This window comes from Barbatula barbatula, assembly GCF_947034865.1.
Source record: "Barbatula barbatula genome assembly, chromosome: 12".
Classification (NCBI taxonomy): domain Eukaryota; kingdom Metazoa; phylum Chordata; class Actinopteri; order Cypriniformes; family Nemacheilidae; genus Barbatula; species Barbatula barbatula.
In genome coordinates, this window is record NC_136775.1 from 14,252,877 (window position 1) to 14,269,601 (window position 16,725).

A 16,725-nucleotide genomic window follows, 5' to 3' on the forward strand; every position below is an offset into this window, starting at 1 on the left:
ATTGTACAGCGTGTGTGTCAGGTCCCGGGTTTGATCTCCCTTCACTTTCTCACTCGCCTTTCCATGTGCACAGCTGATGCAGCTTGGCAATCAGCTGAGCGGCTCAGCAGCGCACAGCTGTTTCTTATTGCTCATTATTTTCCTCCCTTTATATTCCTCTCTGTTTCTCTCCTTTGTTGCTGTTGTGTTGTATTTACTACATCACGCTAGCCATCCTGCCTTGTTGGATTATTTGCTAACTGTGCGTTCCAGTTCCAGTTCCAGTTCCAGTTCCAGTTCCAGTTCCAGTTCCAGTTCCAGTTCCAGTTCCAGTTCCAGTTCCAGTTCCAGTTCCAGTTCCAGTTCCAGTTCCAGTTCCAGTTCCAGTTCCCGTTCCCGTTCCCAGTTCCAGTTTTTATTGTGAATTACTTTGGACCGATCTGCTGTTTAGGATTACGTTTTTGCCTTCTCCCTCTGGACTCTGTTTGTACCTTAACTGACCCTCGACTGTTGTTTACCCTTTGGATTACCCACTCGGACTCTGTTCGCACCTCGACCGACCTACCGCCTGTCTGACCCTGTCTCTGCCTAGCCCTTGGACTATCTGAAGCTCTGATCTGCTTATTATTGTTTTGTTCCTGCTCATTATTATTATTATCTGATTAAGCCATTATTTTGAGTCCTTACCTTCTGTACCTGACAGTGTGTTCAGTATTAAGCAAGCACTGACAGGGTTGACAATGTACTACATTGTCGTGTGTGGTGTTGGTGTTGTACCTCTGAGGATGTAGTTCTGGTAGTTTTGATCGGCTTCTGCTCCCACTTTAGTAAGACAGGTGAGTCCCTCAGCCATCACAAACTCATGCACTAGATCTTTATCATCCTGAAGGAGAAACACAGACAGTAGAAACTCAACAACCAAACACAGCAACAATAAAAATGACAAACACGGCGGTTCTCTTTCCAAACTAGTGAGCTGTCTACAGAGGTAGTATTTCGAGGAATCATACAGTAGTTTCTGACACAAAGATTTGAGTCTGTCCTTGTGAAACCAAATTCGCTGTTTTGTCAAAGGTTACAAGCACTTAATACTTTTAATTGGTTAGATATTTGCAAAACCCAGTGACAAACATAAAAGGGGTGGCTAATAATGAGGATTTAAGGCAAAAAATTAAACTCAAACATGGAGATACAAGGTTTTAGAAGTATATCGTTTTGGTTATGGATGTAACCTCGGTTCCCTGATTGAGGGAACAAGACGCTGTGTTGAGACTGACAGAATGGGGTTTGACTTGAGAACCTATAATCTCTGATTAGACTTTTGAGAAGGCCAATGAACTTGGCGAATTTGACGGCCCATTCATTCACCTTTTTGGACTGAGGAAACAGAGTCTTGTTCGCTGCAGCGTGCAGGCCCAGTGCCTGTGGCATGACTGCCGACAAGGACGACATATGCCCCAGGAGCCTCTGAATGTTTCAGGAGGACCACTGACTGCTGCCTGATAAAGGGCAGAAAGCACAGCACCTCGCTGTTATGGTAACAGTCTAGTTCCATACCAGGATAAGTGGTGCTCTGTGCAGGGGAGAGCATGCTCTTGTCCCAGTTGACCCATAAGCACAATCGGTTAGGTTGCTCGCGCACAAGGTCCCTGTGCGTACACAACAGATCTCACGAGTGGGTTGATTAGCCAGTGGTCAAGATAGGTGAGGATACACACACCCTAATCCCAGGGGGGAGCAAGAGCAGCCTCCGCGACCTTCATAAAGGTACGGGGAGACAGGGCCAGACCGGAGGGCAGGACCTTGTACTGGTCCTTCGAGTCGATAACCACGAACCATCCCTGGACGGACTCCTGAATGCGCTTCTGTGATCACCGCAGATAAGATGGGGTGCTTCCCCCAACCTTAATTGGGGACGATGAAGTAGGGGCTGTAACTCCTGAGACATCTCGGCCAGAGGGACGGGCTCGTTCGCCCCCTTCTCCAGAAGGGTGGTAACCTCGGCCCGGAAGCACTGGAGCGTTCTTGCCTCTGACTGAGGTAAGAGAATACTGCGAAACTTGGCCGGGGTGCCTGGCGGACCGCGTATCCGAGACCCGTCGTGACATGCTGGGGAGCTGTGACCAGGCCCCTAGACACCACAAAGGGTGCAACCGGGTTTCTGTGCTCCCCACGCCTTTCCGGGAATGTGGCAACTGGGTGGGACGCGGTTCCCTGTGTTCCGTATTCAGGTACCAGAAGTCCAGCCGTGGGCTGCGGGCAAGGCAGTGTAAACTGAACACGGTACCCATAATCATGTTTTTTCATATGTCACATATCGTCAATTCTGGTATATTGTGATAACACCAATATACATTATTTAATTGTATGTGACCTCGCTGTATAATATAAATAAAAAAATGTAACATCTAAACTTCTTATCTAAACTTAACAGCCAGAAAACATGTTTGATAAGCTAACTGAAAAGGGTCTGAGTTTTTTTTTATAACAGCAGTGCTGCATGTGTCCCTGCAGTATAATTCTAGATTAGTGATGCTTCAGATCTTCCTCACTAAACATTAACTCAAACTGTCATGTCCATTTCACTTCTCACCCCTGGAAACCCTTGTGTTGGGTTGTCTGTAAATCTGGGTTGCTAAGTGCTGATCGACTGCTTCCCTGCAGTAAAAAGCTCATTAAACACCCTGTATAGAAAGTGTGAGAAACAGCATGCGTCTCCGCTTGATTTATCACACATATGCACACACGCAAGCCCACTTTCTGCATTGAAGCATGTATCCGTCCCCCATCATGTGTTGAACTCAGCCAGGCTTGAGCAGTCACTGTTGTCCAATATTTCGCCGGCTTTGAGATTCCCGTTGACACACCCTTTTGGCTGATGTGAAAATGATTAGGGTGTTGGGTTTGTGGAATTTATATTGGCACACGCAGTCTATAATGACACAGTATGCCATGTCTGGATACAGTAAATGCACTTTACTGAACATGCAAAATATACGGTTAAAAACGCATGACGTCATACAGAATGCAATTCCGGCCGCAATTCTTCCTGAGATCACCAATCAATCACACGACAGCTCATACATAATGTTCTCTATCTCGCATGAAAATGAAGGGAGATTAGTAGGAATAAAAGATGGACTTCAATAACTGGAATTTAAGAATAGGAATTGTGTCCAAGGCCTGACTTTCAGGGTTTGCAAAGATCAGGTTAGTCTAAACTGAGGAAATGGCTTAATAAACATATCAAATGTACGTGATTGTTTAATGTGTAATAAAAAAAGTTTTTGTGAAGGTTACAGTTTAGGAATAGAAATGTCCATTAGCTCAATAACAATCTAGAAGTCAGTGGAAAGTTACAAAAGTTTGTGAGATTTTATATAGTTGTGCTTGTACAGTATGTTTGTGTATGTGAATGTTTGTGCATCCATATCCTCTGGCTGGTTGAAATTACACAGTTGTTGACAGGTGTGAAAGTTATCTCTTGACACGCACGCACGCACACACACAAACGCTCACTCACTCACACACACACACGCATGCACACACCCACGCACACACATGCACATTGCTCAGTGGACAGAATTGGTTTCTCAGGAGGAAAAACAGTAGCTTCCAGCACAGCTTTAAAATCAATCAACGATGGAGTCGCCAGCTTCAGTATCTGGTAATTTGCGCACAGTGAGAGAAATTCCAGCCCACTCATACAACTAAAACATGCATGTAAACACGATCACACACATGCGCTGGTGATGAGGAACACAGTAGCAGATGTTGTGTGTCGATGTCGGCCAGCTTACTTGAAAGATCTGCTTGAGAGAGAACAGGGCTCTTCGTAGATCACGTCCGGTCGAGTCGTACAGCTTTTCTGCAGGAGAAAACAGAGGAAATGGATTTAAGCCAAATATAGTTTGACATCTGTGGTCGGTTTGCTATGAGACGTATTGTGATTCACGAAGAGCTAATACTTATCTATTGCCATTCGAACTGACTGTGACTATCTCAAACAGGCCATTTTAGATTTGTGGGGTCAGAGTAAAATAACCTCAGATAATGTTAAGAAAAGGTAACATGACCACAGAATCTTAAAAGTGTTGACAGCAAGTAAATGACAGATATGAATTCTGAAGACAAAGTCCCATAAACAGGTTCTAGCTATGCACACAACTACAGTAGGTCTGCACGATTAATCGCATTTTAATTGTAATAAAGATTTATTGTAATAAAAGTGGTCATTTGGCGCAAACACGTGTTTTTCTGTGTCTTTGGTGTGTTATAAGTTGCCCATGCATGTATTTGACACGTAAAATAGCAAAAATTAAAGTGTCGGAACAAAAGATGCATTCTGTCTAAAAGCGAATGCTCACCCAGATCTGCCTGAAACACCTCGTGTAACCAAATCTACGTCAGTTCGTGTTATGATTTGACTAAGACCGCCTGAATGTATACGCAAGTAAGGTGGGCGTACCTGTCTGTACAATTGCTTTGGAACCTGATGTTACAAATATGGTAAGAGGCGTTACATTTCCGTCACGCGCTTGCAGTATTTGACCAATCACTACGCAAAAAATCAGCTCGTTTCAGAGAGGCGGGGGGAAAAAGGGGATACAAACATGCACGGTATGTGGAAAATTCAGCTTAAATCATATAAACACATCGCATTACATCTAAAAACAAACAATAATATTCGTTTTAGCAGTGTCATATGACTTCTTTAAGCATAACTGTAGCGATGTCAATGTGTTAGCAGCCGCAAAATATGATCAATATGAGAAAGCATTTAAATGGAAGAGTGTACAGGTGATAGCATGCTTTGAAATGGTATTGCATAGGTTTGCAGCAGCAAGTTAATACATGTATTAAATGGCTGTAAAGTGTTCAAAATATGCAGAAGTGACTCAAAAACAAAAGTGGTCAATTCGACTAGAATAGTCGTGATCATTAATTGTGATTAAGCAAAATAATCGCGATTATCATTTTATCAGATTTGCCTCATGGTTCCTGCTAATGAAACTGCAGTTCCTCAGTCTGCCAGTATGTGGCATGGTTGAGTAGAGTGTAGTACTGCATGTCTGTGTGCAACAGTGCTGTAGCTAAAGATAAACCAGGCGCAGTCTCTGACTCAGCATCTATATCAAATAATGAACATGCAGAATTCCTGACAATTCTCTCTCTCTCTCTCTCTCTCTCTCTGCGTGTCCTTGAGGATTAGCTCGTAATCAATGTCTGTGGAGCAACTGTAAATTGCTACCACAGACCAAACCTCCCAATATGCTGTGCTCTCTCTCTCTCTCTCTCACTCTGAACTTGTCCCCAAAGGGAACTCTCATAAACATTCCGACCTCAATATTGGCAGCCTGAGAGAGTCTCATTTAATCTCGCCTATTGCTGAGTCAGTGTTCGCGCATGTCTGATCGGCTGTATTTCTATTGCAATGTGTTGCATGCCATGTCATATACTAAAACAATGAATACATTTTAAAAATTCGTACATTTGTGCTAATTTCTTGAAAATGTCTTGAAAAGCAATCCATTACAATCATATCTGTGTTCATTTAAAACTTCAATCCGTTATTAAATGAATGATGTGCTGGCCGGGTATGAGAATTGGAGAATAACAAAAACAAAGAGAGAAACACGCGGCCAAAGGCAGAGACAAATCTACCTTTACATAGCCGGCTCTCATTACACTAATACACCATAAAACACTCCACACAGCAGCTCCATATCACATTCACCCTTCCTATGAATAATCTCAGGTATTCCCTCTGAAGTCTGGTGTCTATGTGGCACTATAGCGAGGATTTTGTTTCCGCTTTGGCTATATGATTGGCCGGCACGCACTTCCAGAGCTGTTTTGGTTTGAAGCTTTGTGTTGGCTTTGACAGGACCACGCCGCTATGATTGACCTCAGGCATATGTTTCTGTTGTGGGCTTCGACAAATCATGTTAAGCAAAGAGAAGAACGAAAGCCAGTCATTTTATTTTTCATCCAGTGTGTCAGGAATTTAATCTGGCATTAGTCAAATGTAAATCAAAGACAGATCCAGAGAGAAAAGACCTTTGGCACACCTGGACACCTTGGATTTGTGTATTAGAGAACTAAAAAATTATTCTGTCAGGAATATTCCAATGAAATAAAAAAATTTCAATAACTGTTTAAAAAAAAATCACAAAATAAAAAAACATTCATAAAAACTTAACATGATAATATTTCTATACTAGCGTCCAAACCAAGCTGCTGAATGATTAGAAATAGTTCACCTTCAAAATGAAAACGATTACATTATTTACACTCCCTCTTGTTATTTTAAACCTCTATGACTTTCTTTCTTCTGCAGAACATTAAAGAAGATATTTAGAAAAATCGACTGGTAGCCATTGACTTGCATTGGTTTTGTGTCCATACAATAGAAGTCAATTGGGACTAGGCATGGCCGAATACCGGTTTCAAGGTATATGGATGTTTAAAAAACGATGGTTTCAAAACCACAAAAAATTACTGTGATACCGTTTCTAAGGTATGAGCTGTGTTTACAGAAAAATAAATCATTAAGTCATGTTTGATGTTTATGTCTTAAATATAAGACAAATTGAAAGAATGTTGTAATTTTTACGGCTTTATTTTTACCTGACACACATGCTCTATATGTTTGTTCAAAATGAAATGTATTGTGTGCAATTGAAAAATATTTTTTGTATACGCAGACATTTGGAAATGACACATTTTAGTGTTGTAATAGAAAAACCGTAATACCGTGAAAACGTGGCATTTTTATTAAGGTTATTATACCGGCAAAATCCCATACCGGCCCATGCCTAATGGGGACCAACAGTGTTTGATTTCCAACATTTTTCAAAATATCTCCTTTTGTGTTTTTTAGAAGAAAGAAAATCTCATATGTTTAAATAGTCAATAGGGTAAGTAGATGGTGACAGAATTTTAATTTTGAAGATTTTCTTTGAGACTACTGTATGTGTGTTAAGTATATTTGAATAAATAGTCTTGGTGAACTACAGTATACCTAACATGTTCTTCTCTTTATTTTTAAGGAGCAAAAACAGTTTTTTATGATGTGTATTCCATTTTAATGGCGACATATACAGAGTGCAAGGTCATTAAATACGTTTTTAGTTGTATTTTACATTTAACTCCACACCTTTCCGAGAGTAAACACACATGGTAGAAAACGACCGGAGGACGCTGCTGACAAATTACCTTTGGACCCAAACAGCATCTGGTGATAATTTACTCTCTCTCTCCAACATATAAACCATGGCTTACAAAATCACCTTTGGAATCAACACAAATAGCAATAAAAGCACATTGTGTTCTAGTAACCTTGGACTCCAAAGACCCTCTATCTCCTGCTGTCAGGAACCTTTAAAAGGTCTCTACCTTCCCTTCATCCCTCCTTCCTGCATTCTTCAGCTTCTGCTGGAAGGAGCTACAATCAGACTCAAGGATTGCCATGTGCTGCCCTCACTTTCTTCACTTTTACAGAATCATTTTATCATTCTCTCTACAAGGTTTCTGTAGTCCTTGCAGTCAGCATCTCTCTCGAATCATCAATAGAATTATCCTGCAGTTAATCTGCTCTGTATCTTGTCAGGCAAGACTGTTATTTCTGGTATTGATTCATTTCGATATTATTTCAAAGTATAATTCACCAACAAAGTGATCAGGCTTTTTCTAAAAAGGTGATACAGTGTACAAGATAACATGCTAAATACTGTGATTATGCAATATATGATACAAGAAGGTAAAATCAATTGAAATCATGTTAAAAGTGGTGTGTGTGTCATTTTTTGGATGATCTACAGACACGAACGCAATATGATATACATAACTATGCCTTCAGATGTGTATAAAGTGTTTTTATACAGCTTGTATGAGCTATTTCTCCTCTTACATGTTGTTTCTACAGTAGCCGTAAAGGGACTGCTCCACAGAGCCTGTTTCAAAAACATGTGATCTTCTTCGTCAAAGAAGCGAAAACCCAACCACATCTTTGTCCTATGTAGTGCTTTGAAAAGGAGATTGCGGAGTGAGACGTTGGTTGCGATTCGCAACCTCACCACTAGACGCGGCCAAATGTCATATATTGAACCTTTAACAACGGATCGGAAAGCTTCAGCCATCAGCAATCAGACACGCAGTGATTCAGCTAATCTCTAGTTCCCTTTGCGGTTCCTGGATGAGTCTTCTGAACCTATTTTATGAGCTGACGATTACAAAGATCACATAGTGACAACACGATTTCTCCTCGCTCGTAAAAAACCACAATCACAGATCTTGTCATATCACGCAATGAATCTGTCTTTTCCAAGACTGAAATATAATTACAGTAAATGCACGACGGAGGGAATGTACGTGCATGGGATGTTCGCGGTAATTTGGCTACAGATCTTGCGTGATCTCTCTATACTGTATGTGGCCCCTGACCTTTTAAATACAGCCCTACGTGCACATTCCCTCCAATAAACCTGTCACAGAGTTATTCCTGCCCGTCACAACACACACATAGATACGCTCTCATACACACAGGGTGTACGAGGCCCTCTTTTTAATGAGAAATATTTCAGCCGTGATTAGTTCCATACCAGCTGGCATGGATATGCGCCCACAATACTGTCCTTACTGTCTCATCCTGTTTAGGATGAAAAATAATAATGGACGTAGAGAGAGACAAAGAGGCCAGTCAAAAATTGAGAGAGAGAGAGAGACACGCACACAGAAATGGAGACATGAGGCATACTTAGTGAAATATATTTGACTGAATATGAAGCTCTATGGCCATATGCCACAGCCGTGCTGGTATTCAATACAACAGCACTTTTATTTGTAATGCAATATTTTGGGTCAATTTCCAAACTAATCTGTGGTATTATACCGATTTCTACTAAAAAGATTATTACTGTAAACAAACCCCCAGTTTGTAAAACGAACATTTAAAGTCAAATTTAAATATGTTATGCTAACAAGAGGATTTTTTTAACAGTGCATCGGGACTTACTTGCCATCTTGTTTCATAAATGAATGTCTTTTTTAAGGATAATCTTAGAGCAAACCAAGACAAACACTTAATAATGACATGCGTTTTCAAGCTTCTATCAAACATTCAGTTTTAATGAATAATAAACAGGCCGACCTGACGCACATACCCCAACCTTATAGATGAATCATGAATAACACAAAACACTGTAGATCACTGAATGGTTAGCCACGACAGAAAATGTAATATCTTTGATATCGCTATTTCTGTCTCACAATGTGTATTCTATTCCCCAAAATTGAATGTCAAAATATTTGGGGGTCTTGAGAAAAAGTATCCCGTTTTGGATTGGTAATGGAAAGAAAGTTTAAGAACAGCGGTGCCGACATTAACAATATTTATAAGAGATGGTACTTTGAAACGGTGAAGCAGCTGCTTATTTGAATATATACAGTATATATGATATAAGATGCTATTGTAGATATTATTTTTAACATGCCGTTTAAATATTAAAACAATATAATAAGAACGAAATATAGTTTATACTATTATTATATTTTATAATATATAATATTATTGAATATAAGAATCAAATATTATTAATATGTTAAATCAACCTGAACCATTCCTTCAAATGCACACGGCACTGTGTTGCTTGTTTTTGACTTTTCTGGCTGATAACCGCGGTCCTAACAGACACTCAGCAGGGTCTCTTGGGAACTAATCCTCTCTACTGTCTGACACAACCTGCTGCTTTCTCTCTTTATAAGCAAGGCGGAAAACTGTACAGTCTTTACTTTTCAGTTTGGCTTTCTTCATGAATTGTACATTGTTTTAGAAGCAAACCGGATTAGTTTAGCTTTATCCTTTTGTTCCTGGTGTGAAAAGACATTTGGAGGCATCAGCTGAAGTATTATCAGAACAATCCGTCATCACTGCCGGTCATGGCATGTCTCATGACACCTGCAGCCCCATCATTGGCCCTTATAAAGACTAGAAGGAGGGAATACAAGAGTGAAAACACGATTCAGTTTTTATGACTTAGGATTTTACACCCTGTTCAGCGTTCTCTGAAGACAGGGTCAAGTCTCGTCTGAGGCGCTAATGCCTTTGCCTGACGATGATAATAATTAAACCAGCTATAAAAGTATGAGCAGTGCAATTTTGATTCCTTTCTCTGTTGCCGTAAGGGCTGCTGGGAAATGAATGAGAAAAACAGCATGTGAAATCAAATGGTCTGTTTCCGATTCCATAGGATTCCGATTCACAAGCTCTCGATCCGATTCTCGATTCGAGGCAATGATTTAATACAAATCCTATAGATATTTCTAAAAAAGATCAGTAAACATCCGATGAAAAAAATGAACATGCCACAAACCTGTATATGAAACTTTGTTTTTGGGTACACTTGGGTATATTAAAACAGAACAGGTTATTGTACATTTAAGATAAAGTATAACAATAAATAGAGGCTATAAACAAATCTTTTTATGTGAAGAAGATGTTAAATTCGACGACACACCCGCATCCAGCATGTTAATTAAGAAATGAATGAAAGATTTGCCCCCTGTCCTTTGTAAAATGAAAAGTGACATCTAGTGGATAGTAATAGCAATAACATTCACGTCAATGAATGTTCAGTGCTTGCGGAAATATGGAAAAAGAAAATATATTCACAGCTATTGAGAAACGATATAGAATCGATTATCAATTTTTCCCCCAGCTCTAGTTATTACAGCAAAAACCCTCCCAACATGAGTGAGTCCTCGTAACACAGCGCTTTATGGCCAGACAGGCTTCTCTGCTTTCATTCTCTCTGTGGATGCAAACACGGAGTGGGTGATAGGTCAGATAATGCAGCTAAACACAAGCAGGTGGAAAACATTAAGCAAAAATGCAGGTAATGGAAACCAAAACTGTATAGGATTTACTGGGTGTGGCAAGCGAGGGAATTAAACGCCTATGCGTGGGAACGCGTTCCGAAAGCATATATGAAAGGGAATAGTAGGTTATATGCATACAGTATGTTGATTTACATCTGTATTTTTGTCGACATTTGCTTGCTAGCTTTATAACATTACATGTATGAAAGCTCTGCTGCTTTGTAATGAATTTGTTCTTTCAACTTTTCAAGTTTGCCCGGATGAAAAGTGTGCTTCGATGAAAGCCAGATGGATGTTCAGTACTTAGTGTTTGATTAGTTTTAGCTAGGCCACACAGCAGGCCGACTATACGGTAGCTGTGCCATCTCCTTATTCAGCAGGTCCCTTCTTCCCAGCGAAAAAGAAGATATAAGTAACAGTGGAGATTTTTTTGTCTGCACTGCAACACCAAAACCCCCCCAGTAAAAATCAAGAATTATTTGTGGGCACATTATGGCCGAGAACAGAGAGAGCCTGTGATTGTTTTAAGATCAAAATACCACCACGCCTGAATTTAAATAAAGCGTGAATATGAAAACAGCTCATAAAACATTTAAAACGGGTGGATAAAAAGATTTCAAACCACATTAGAAGCGTTTAGGACTCGCAGAATGACACACTGTGTAAAATTAGGATTCGTAAGAAAAAAAGTCATGGAACTACTTAGGGTAATAATTCCTCAAAACTAAAAAGCTTGTGTTCTGTGGTATGGTACATATCAGTGTTTTTGTAACAGGGGGCCGGGGCCCACCAGAGGACCTCAACTAACTTTCAAAGGGGCCTCAAGATGACATACGATAATTACAAATAACACAAAAGAAGCATTAAAATAGGCTAAAACAACTACAAATCAAGATATTGCTAGGGGTTCAGCTAGGGGTTTAATTACAATTATTATATTTTTAATTATTATTATTGACTTTATTCATAATTGTTATAATTATATTTAATTATTATTAAATTAGTTTCATGTAAATAAGTTTAATTTAAAAACACATGCACATGTTTTACTTTAAAAACATTTATTCTTTTATCTGTAAGTATCTATCAGTAATATTTTATATATATATTGATAGTTGTTTTATAACATATATAAATTTGTAACATTTCTTTGCAATTTTTCTCAAAGAAATGGAAACAGCTTGTATACACTAGACTTACAGAACTCACAAACATTCCCTCACAGACCACCAGGGGTTTGTGACCCCCGGTTTGGGCAACCCTGTCTAGAATATTTTTTTTATCAGGTAGAAATTGTGAGTGGGAAAAATATGGAGATCCCATGCATCCCAGTCCCATAACTCCAGATTATTGGTAAATTACCCTTGAATCTGACTTTTGGAGGTGGGCGGAGTTACCAGAATATATTTGGAGGTCCATATAAGCATAATACATTGGTTTCACTATAACACATATATAGAGCCATATATATAATAGCATCAAAACGATGAACATTTTAAAGCGCTATCAAATAACCAAAGGTCACATGTGAATTTGGACCAAAATCTCATTGCTGCTTTCGAGCAAATTGACGAATACTGTTTTATGGCCAACATACACCAGCACTGACTCAGCTAAGCTGTAAAATGCATTACAACACAAATTCTCTCTGCTGCTTCATGCTGACTCAAGTGGACCCGTGTACAAAAGGTTCTCTTCCACTCCTCTGCACTCCAGCGTAGACCGTGTTACCTGAAACCCCTGCTGAATAAGTCAAAGCAGATCAGCTTTCCCCTATTCTGATGTCTTACTCTTACGCTTACTTTAGCAAGATTTCTGTCAGACTGGTGAGATCCCTCTACAAGTCACCACTGTCCCTCAGAAACCCGAGACACCCATTATTTGTGTGTTAATAGATTACTTATGTTGTGAAAGATATGCGTCTGTGGTTTCTACTGAAGAGTTTGAAAGGGGATTTAAAGGAGGGGGGGGGGTGTTGTTGGGTGACTGTAGTATCCTTAAGTGCTTCAAGGTCAAACACAGCCGTAGGTGATTAAGAATCCCGCCATCGGTGAAAACAAGATATCTTTTCTGGAACTTCAATCTGGCGCCTCATTCTCTGCGCCAAAAAATGTGCATTGACTAACGGAAGCACGCGTGTACCCATTTTCAGACGCAATTACTTTTCCTTCTCCATAAACATGTCGAGTAACATGGCGGCACATGCATGCAGTAGACTTCACTTTGAGATGGTGTATGTATAAAAGTGTCATTCAAGAACAACAGATCCACAGGGTGCTGCATCAAACGTCTGGCTCTCGGCCAGTCGGTAAAAACCGTTGGCAGGTCCTCAATCGTCCTCAAAAGCTGTCGAGCTCTTGCTTCAGTAACAGATGCTGAAAGTACTTAATTGCATTTCAAAGCCCTGCGGTGCACGGCCCTCTCCTGCATGCACTTATTTTCATAGCTGGAGCCTCGTAAAGCGGCGCTGTCCCCAAAAAGCAGGTGCTCGCGGCTGCAGAATGGAGATTAATCAGACTGGATCGCTGTTGATGAGGAACATCAACCTGTTTTCTTTCTCTCTCTGTCTGATAGACAGATTTCTGTTAGTTAATGCGAATTGCAGCGCAGTGGTTTCTCTGATCCACACGGCCAGCAAGAGCTTGGGGGAAGAAGCCAGCACAACACCAGGAAATTGGCCAAAAGAGAGACACAGACACGTTTTGTTTCGGAAAACAGATGGGGAATTCGTACGCACACACTTTACACACGTACGTACAAATGTACACACAAGCTGACTGTATTTAAGACACCTGGTGATAGTGGAGATCCATCCAAAAGTTTGCTTCAGTTTTCCAATACGTAACTGTCTGATCGCAACCATTTCTGTGTGACTTATCTGGAACTCACGATGCAGATTTCTCTTTTTAAGAGATGTGATAATGGAACATAATGTATTCGAGGAGGAAACCAGTTCTGATAAGATTCCCAAACAGATTTATCTACGCAAAGTGCTACTGCAAGCATTGTTGATCTAAACTAAATGAAACCGCTTATGATACATCTACTGTGATTAATCAACTGCGCGGGTTACACTTATGTTACCTTATGTATGCGTCTTGCTTTTTCAGCCACCTAAAAGAACCTCGGTGGACACAAGGGCTAACTCTGTGGCCTCATTCTTCTCACATAATAAATTATTTCATGACCATTTATTTGGTGAGTTATGTGATAAGTGGGAAATGCAGTTAGATGATAATTATCGCAAAATTAACCCTAAATCACACCTGAACCCAAAAATAAACATCTGACTCCAATATCCTTTACATGTTCCATTATGATTTTTTCAACAGTCAAAGCAACAGCTTTGAGGCAACACTGTTTATGTAACCCAACTTCAACATTTAAGGAGACCCACAGTGTGTCACGATACACATGTTGCCTCCTACAGAGACGGCAGATAATGTACTCCACCTGCCAGCTTCACAGATTCATCCAGCATCTCTGACCCTCTGATATAGATCTGCATTATAGTAGACAGGAAAACACCAATTTGGTTTGTTTGTTTGTTCTTCCGTCCGTCCATCTATACGGTTTTACAAGCCAACTACTGATCCAAAACATCTTATACATTGTTTTTAATTTAGTATTTAAAGCAAAAAGACCCCTCCTCCTCATGAAAAACAGCCCCACCATAAATCACATGACCAAAATCAATGTTTTATACAGAACAATACAGGACAGTTCCTCTTTAATCTGGCTGAAGCTCTGAGCAAGAATGCAGAGCCTTAAAGATGGGACTTTGGGATCAAACAGAGTCATAAACAGGGTACATCTGGGAATCAGTCCACGGGAGGGTCCGTGTTTCCATTGGGAATCCGCAGCGGAATAAACAAAGACATATGTTGGACCGCAGTTTTAGACGGACGGCCGTGCGCAGCTGAGCATGTGCAGTAGCCACAAAAACAGAAATCCCAGAGTTCCCTGCTCTCTTTCGGTCCGTAGGACCTTCCACCTGTCAGAAAGCAAACAGGTTTCCAGGTTTCCAGGGACGGAAGAGCGTAATGGGGAAGATTGGAGATTTGTGAGCGCTGACGGATTGAAGTGAAGAAGCAGGGGCGTCAGTCCAAGTAACTTCTTCCCAGCTGATTTTTCAAAGAGTTATTCATCTTTACTGATCCACAGAACAAACACTCGAAAACTCACTTAAAAGCGTCTCCAAACATATTAAACAAACTGAAAAGCAGCTAATTAACGAAGATCAACATTGCACAACACAATAAATCAAAACATAACTTTTCCAGACTCATTAAAACGCCTTTTCACATCCCCAAAACTGCCGGCCAACTCTTAAGGCCGGTGTGCCAAACATGAGACCCACAGACCAGAGCGTTCCTGTGCTGCTAATTGTTAATAAATAAGCATGAACCATGTTGCTCATCAACTAAAAAAGCATCTGTCTTGGGACAAAGCTCTGGGATTGGCTGCGGTCGGGTTCTGATACCATCAGGGGAACCATCAATACAAGAGTCCTTCAGCCAATGCTGGAACACACAGGCAACACTGACTAACTACCTTTCCAGTGCCCAGGCTGGATGTACAACCACACAGCAAATCAAGAAAGCGTCAAGCTGTGTTTTAGTACCATTCCAAAAATAAACCAAAATGTAAATTCGTTTTAAGTTAGTCTCTTTTTTGAAGATGGGCAGTCAGTTTTGGTGTCTGTATTTGTATGTTTTACTTAAGAAACTGCATATTGTCTAGGACTGGGTACCACAAATTTAGTTAAAATCATCTTTACTGTTCGACCAAAGAGACAATGTCACCTATATCTTGGACGACCTGAGGGTGTGTAAATTAACAACAATTTTTCATTCTTCTGTCAACGGTTTAAACATGTAGTTTTCCTAAAAAAGAAAATTCTGTCATTTTTGCCTCAAGCTGTTCAAACCATGTATAGATTGTTTCATCAGCGTGCCTTGACTGCATTTAACTTCCAGTCTGTGTTTGTTTATCGACTGGGTAATGTCTAACAATATAACTATTTATATTTATTTATGTCCTGTAGTTTTGACGCATTTAAGCAAACCATATGTCACATTGGCATCTAGCGATTGAGCTTCGTATCGCAGTCTAAATTAAAAATATAAGTTTACCCTAATTGGTTTCTTTTGCTTGTTATCAGAACAAATCTACAGGCATTCTGTTTGTGAATGTGTACCGGAAGTTAAGGGCAGTCCACACGTTGGGGTGATGTGGGAAACCAAATTGTTTGGGTCACTATTGACTGCCATAGTATTTTTTTTCCTACAATTGTAGTCAACAGTAAATGAAAACTGCTTCCAAATATCTTTTTTTGAAAGACATTGACACAGGTTCGGACTAACTTGAGGGTGAATAAATGAAGACTGGAAGTGGACTATCCACTTAAGGAGGCAATGTTAGTATTACTTGCCAACTGTAAAAACAACTTAACTCTGCACTGCATTGTGCCAAGCATCCTTAAACAACAAATTCTTCCTTTGATACTACGTATAATTAAATTAAAATAGATTGTGGTGGGTCACTTTATGTCATTTGCGTCTTCCTGTCTATGTACAGTGGGAGGTTCTTGGCTAGAATAAGCTGCATTTGGGATTGAACTAGGTACTCATTTGAATTTGGATTGGGATCTTTATAGATTGGACTATATGACCTTCATTGTGTTATGATTGCTTGAGCTGCTTGAGGTTGTTGATGAGGTGAAACACTTGGGTGTTGGGCTGAAGGTCATGCTGTTGACAGCCGGGTCAGAAGACCAGGAAAGGGTGTAACCCAGAGCTCTCTCTGAATGCATGACACAAGCAAGATCTGAATGTCAAGTTCAAGTGTGGTGGCTACAAATACTCA

General features: G+C 40.1%; 1 protein-coding gene across 1 annotated transcript in view; it reads right to left on the reverse strand.

Moving 5' to 3' along the window:
- Positions 1-16,725, reverse strand: part of fhod3b (formin homology 2 domain containing 3b) — a 116,991-nt gene that overhangs the window by 46,199 nt on the left and 54,067 nt on the right. The window contains exons 4-5 of the mRNA XM_079470206.1: positions 3,780-3,847; positions 757-862 (exon numbers count right to left, since the gene is read on the reverse strand). Of these exons, the coding sequence (XP_079326332.1) occupies positions 757-862; positions 3,780-3,847 (174 nt within the window). The remainder of the gene's footprint in view (positions 1-756; positions 863-3,779; positions 3,848-16,725) is intronic.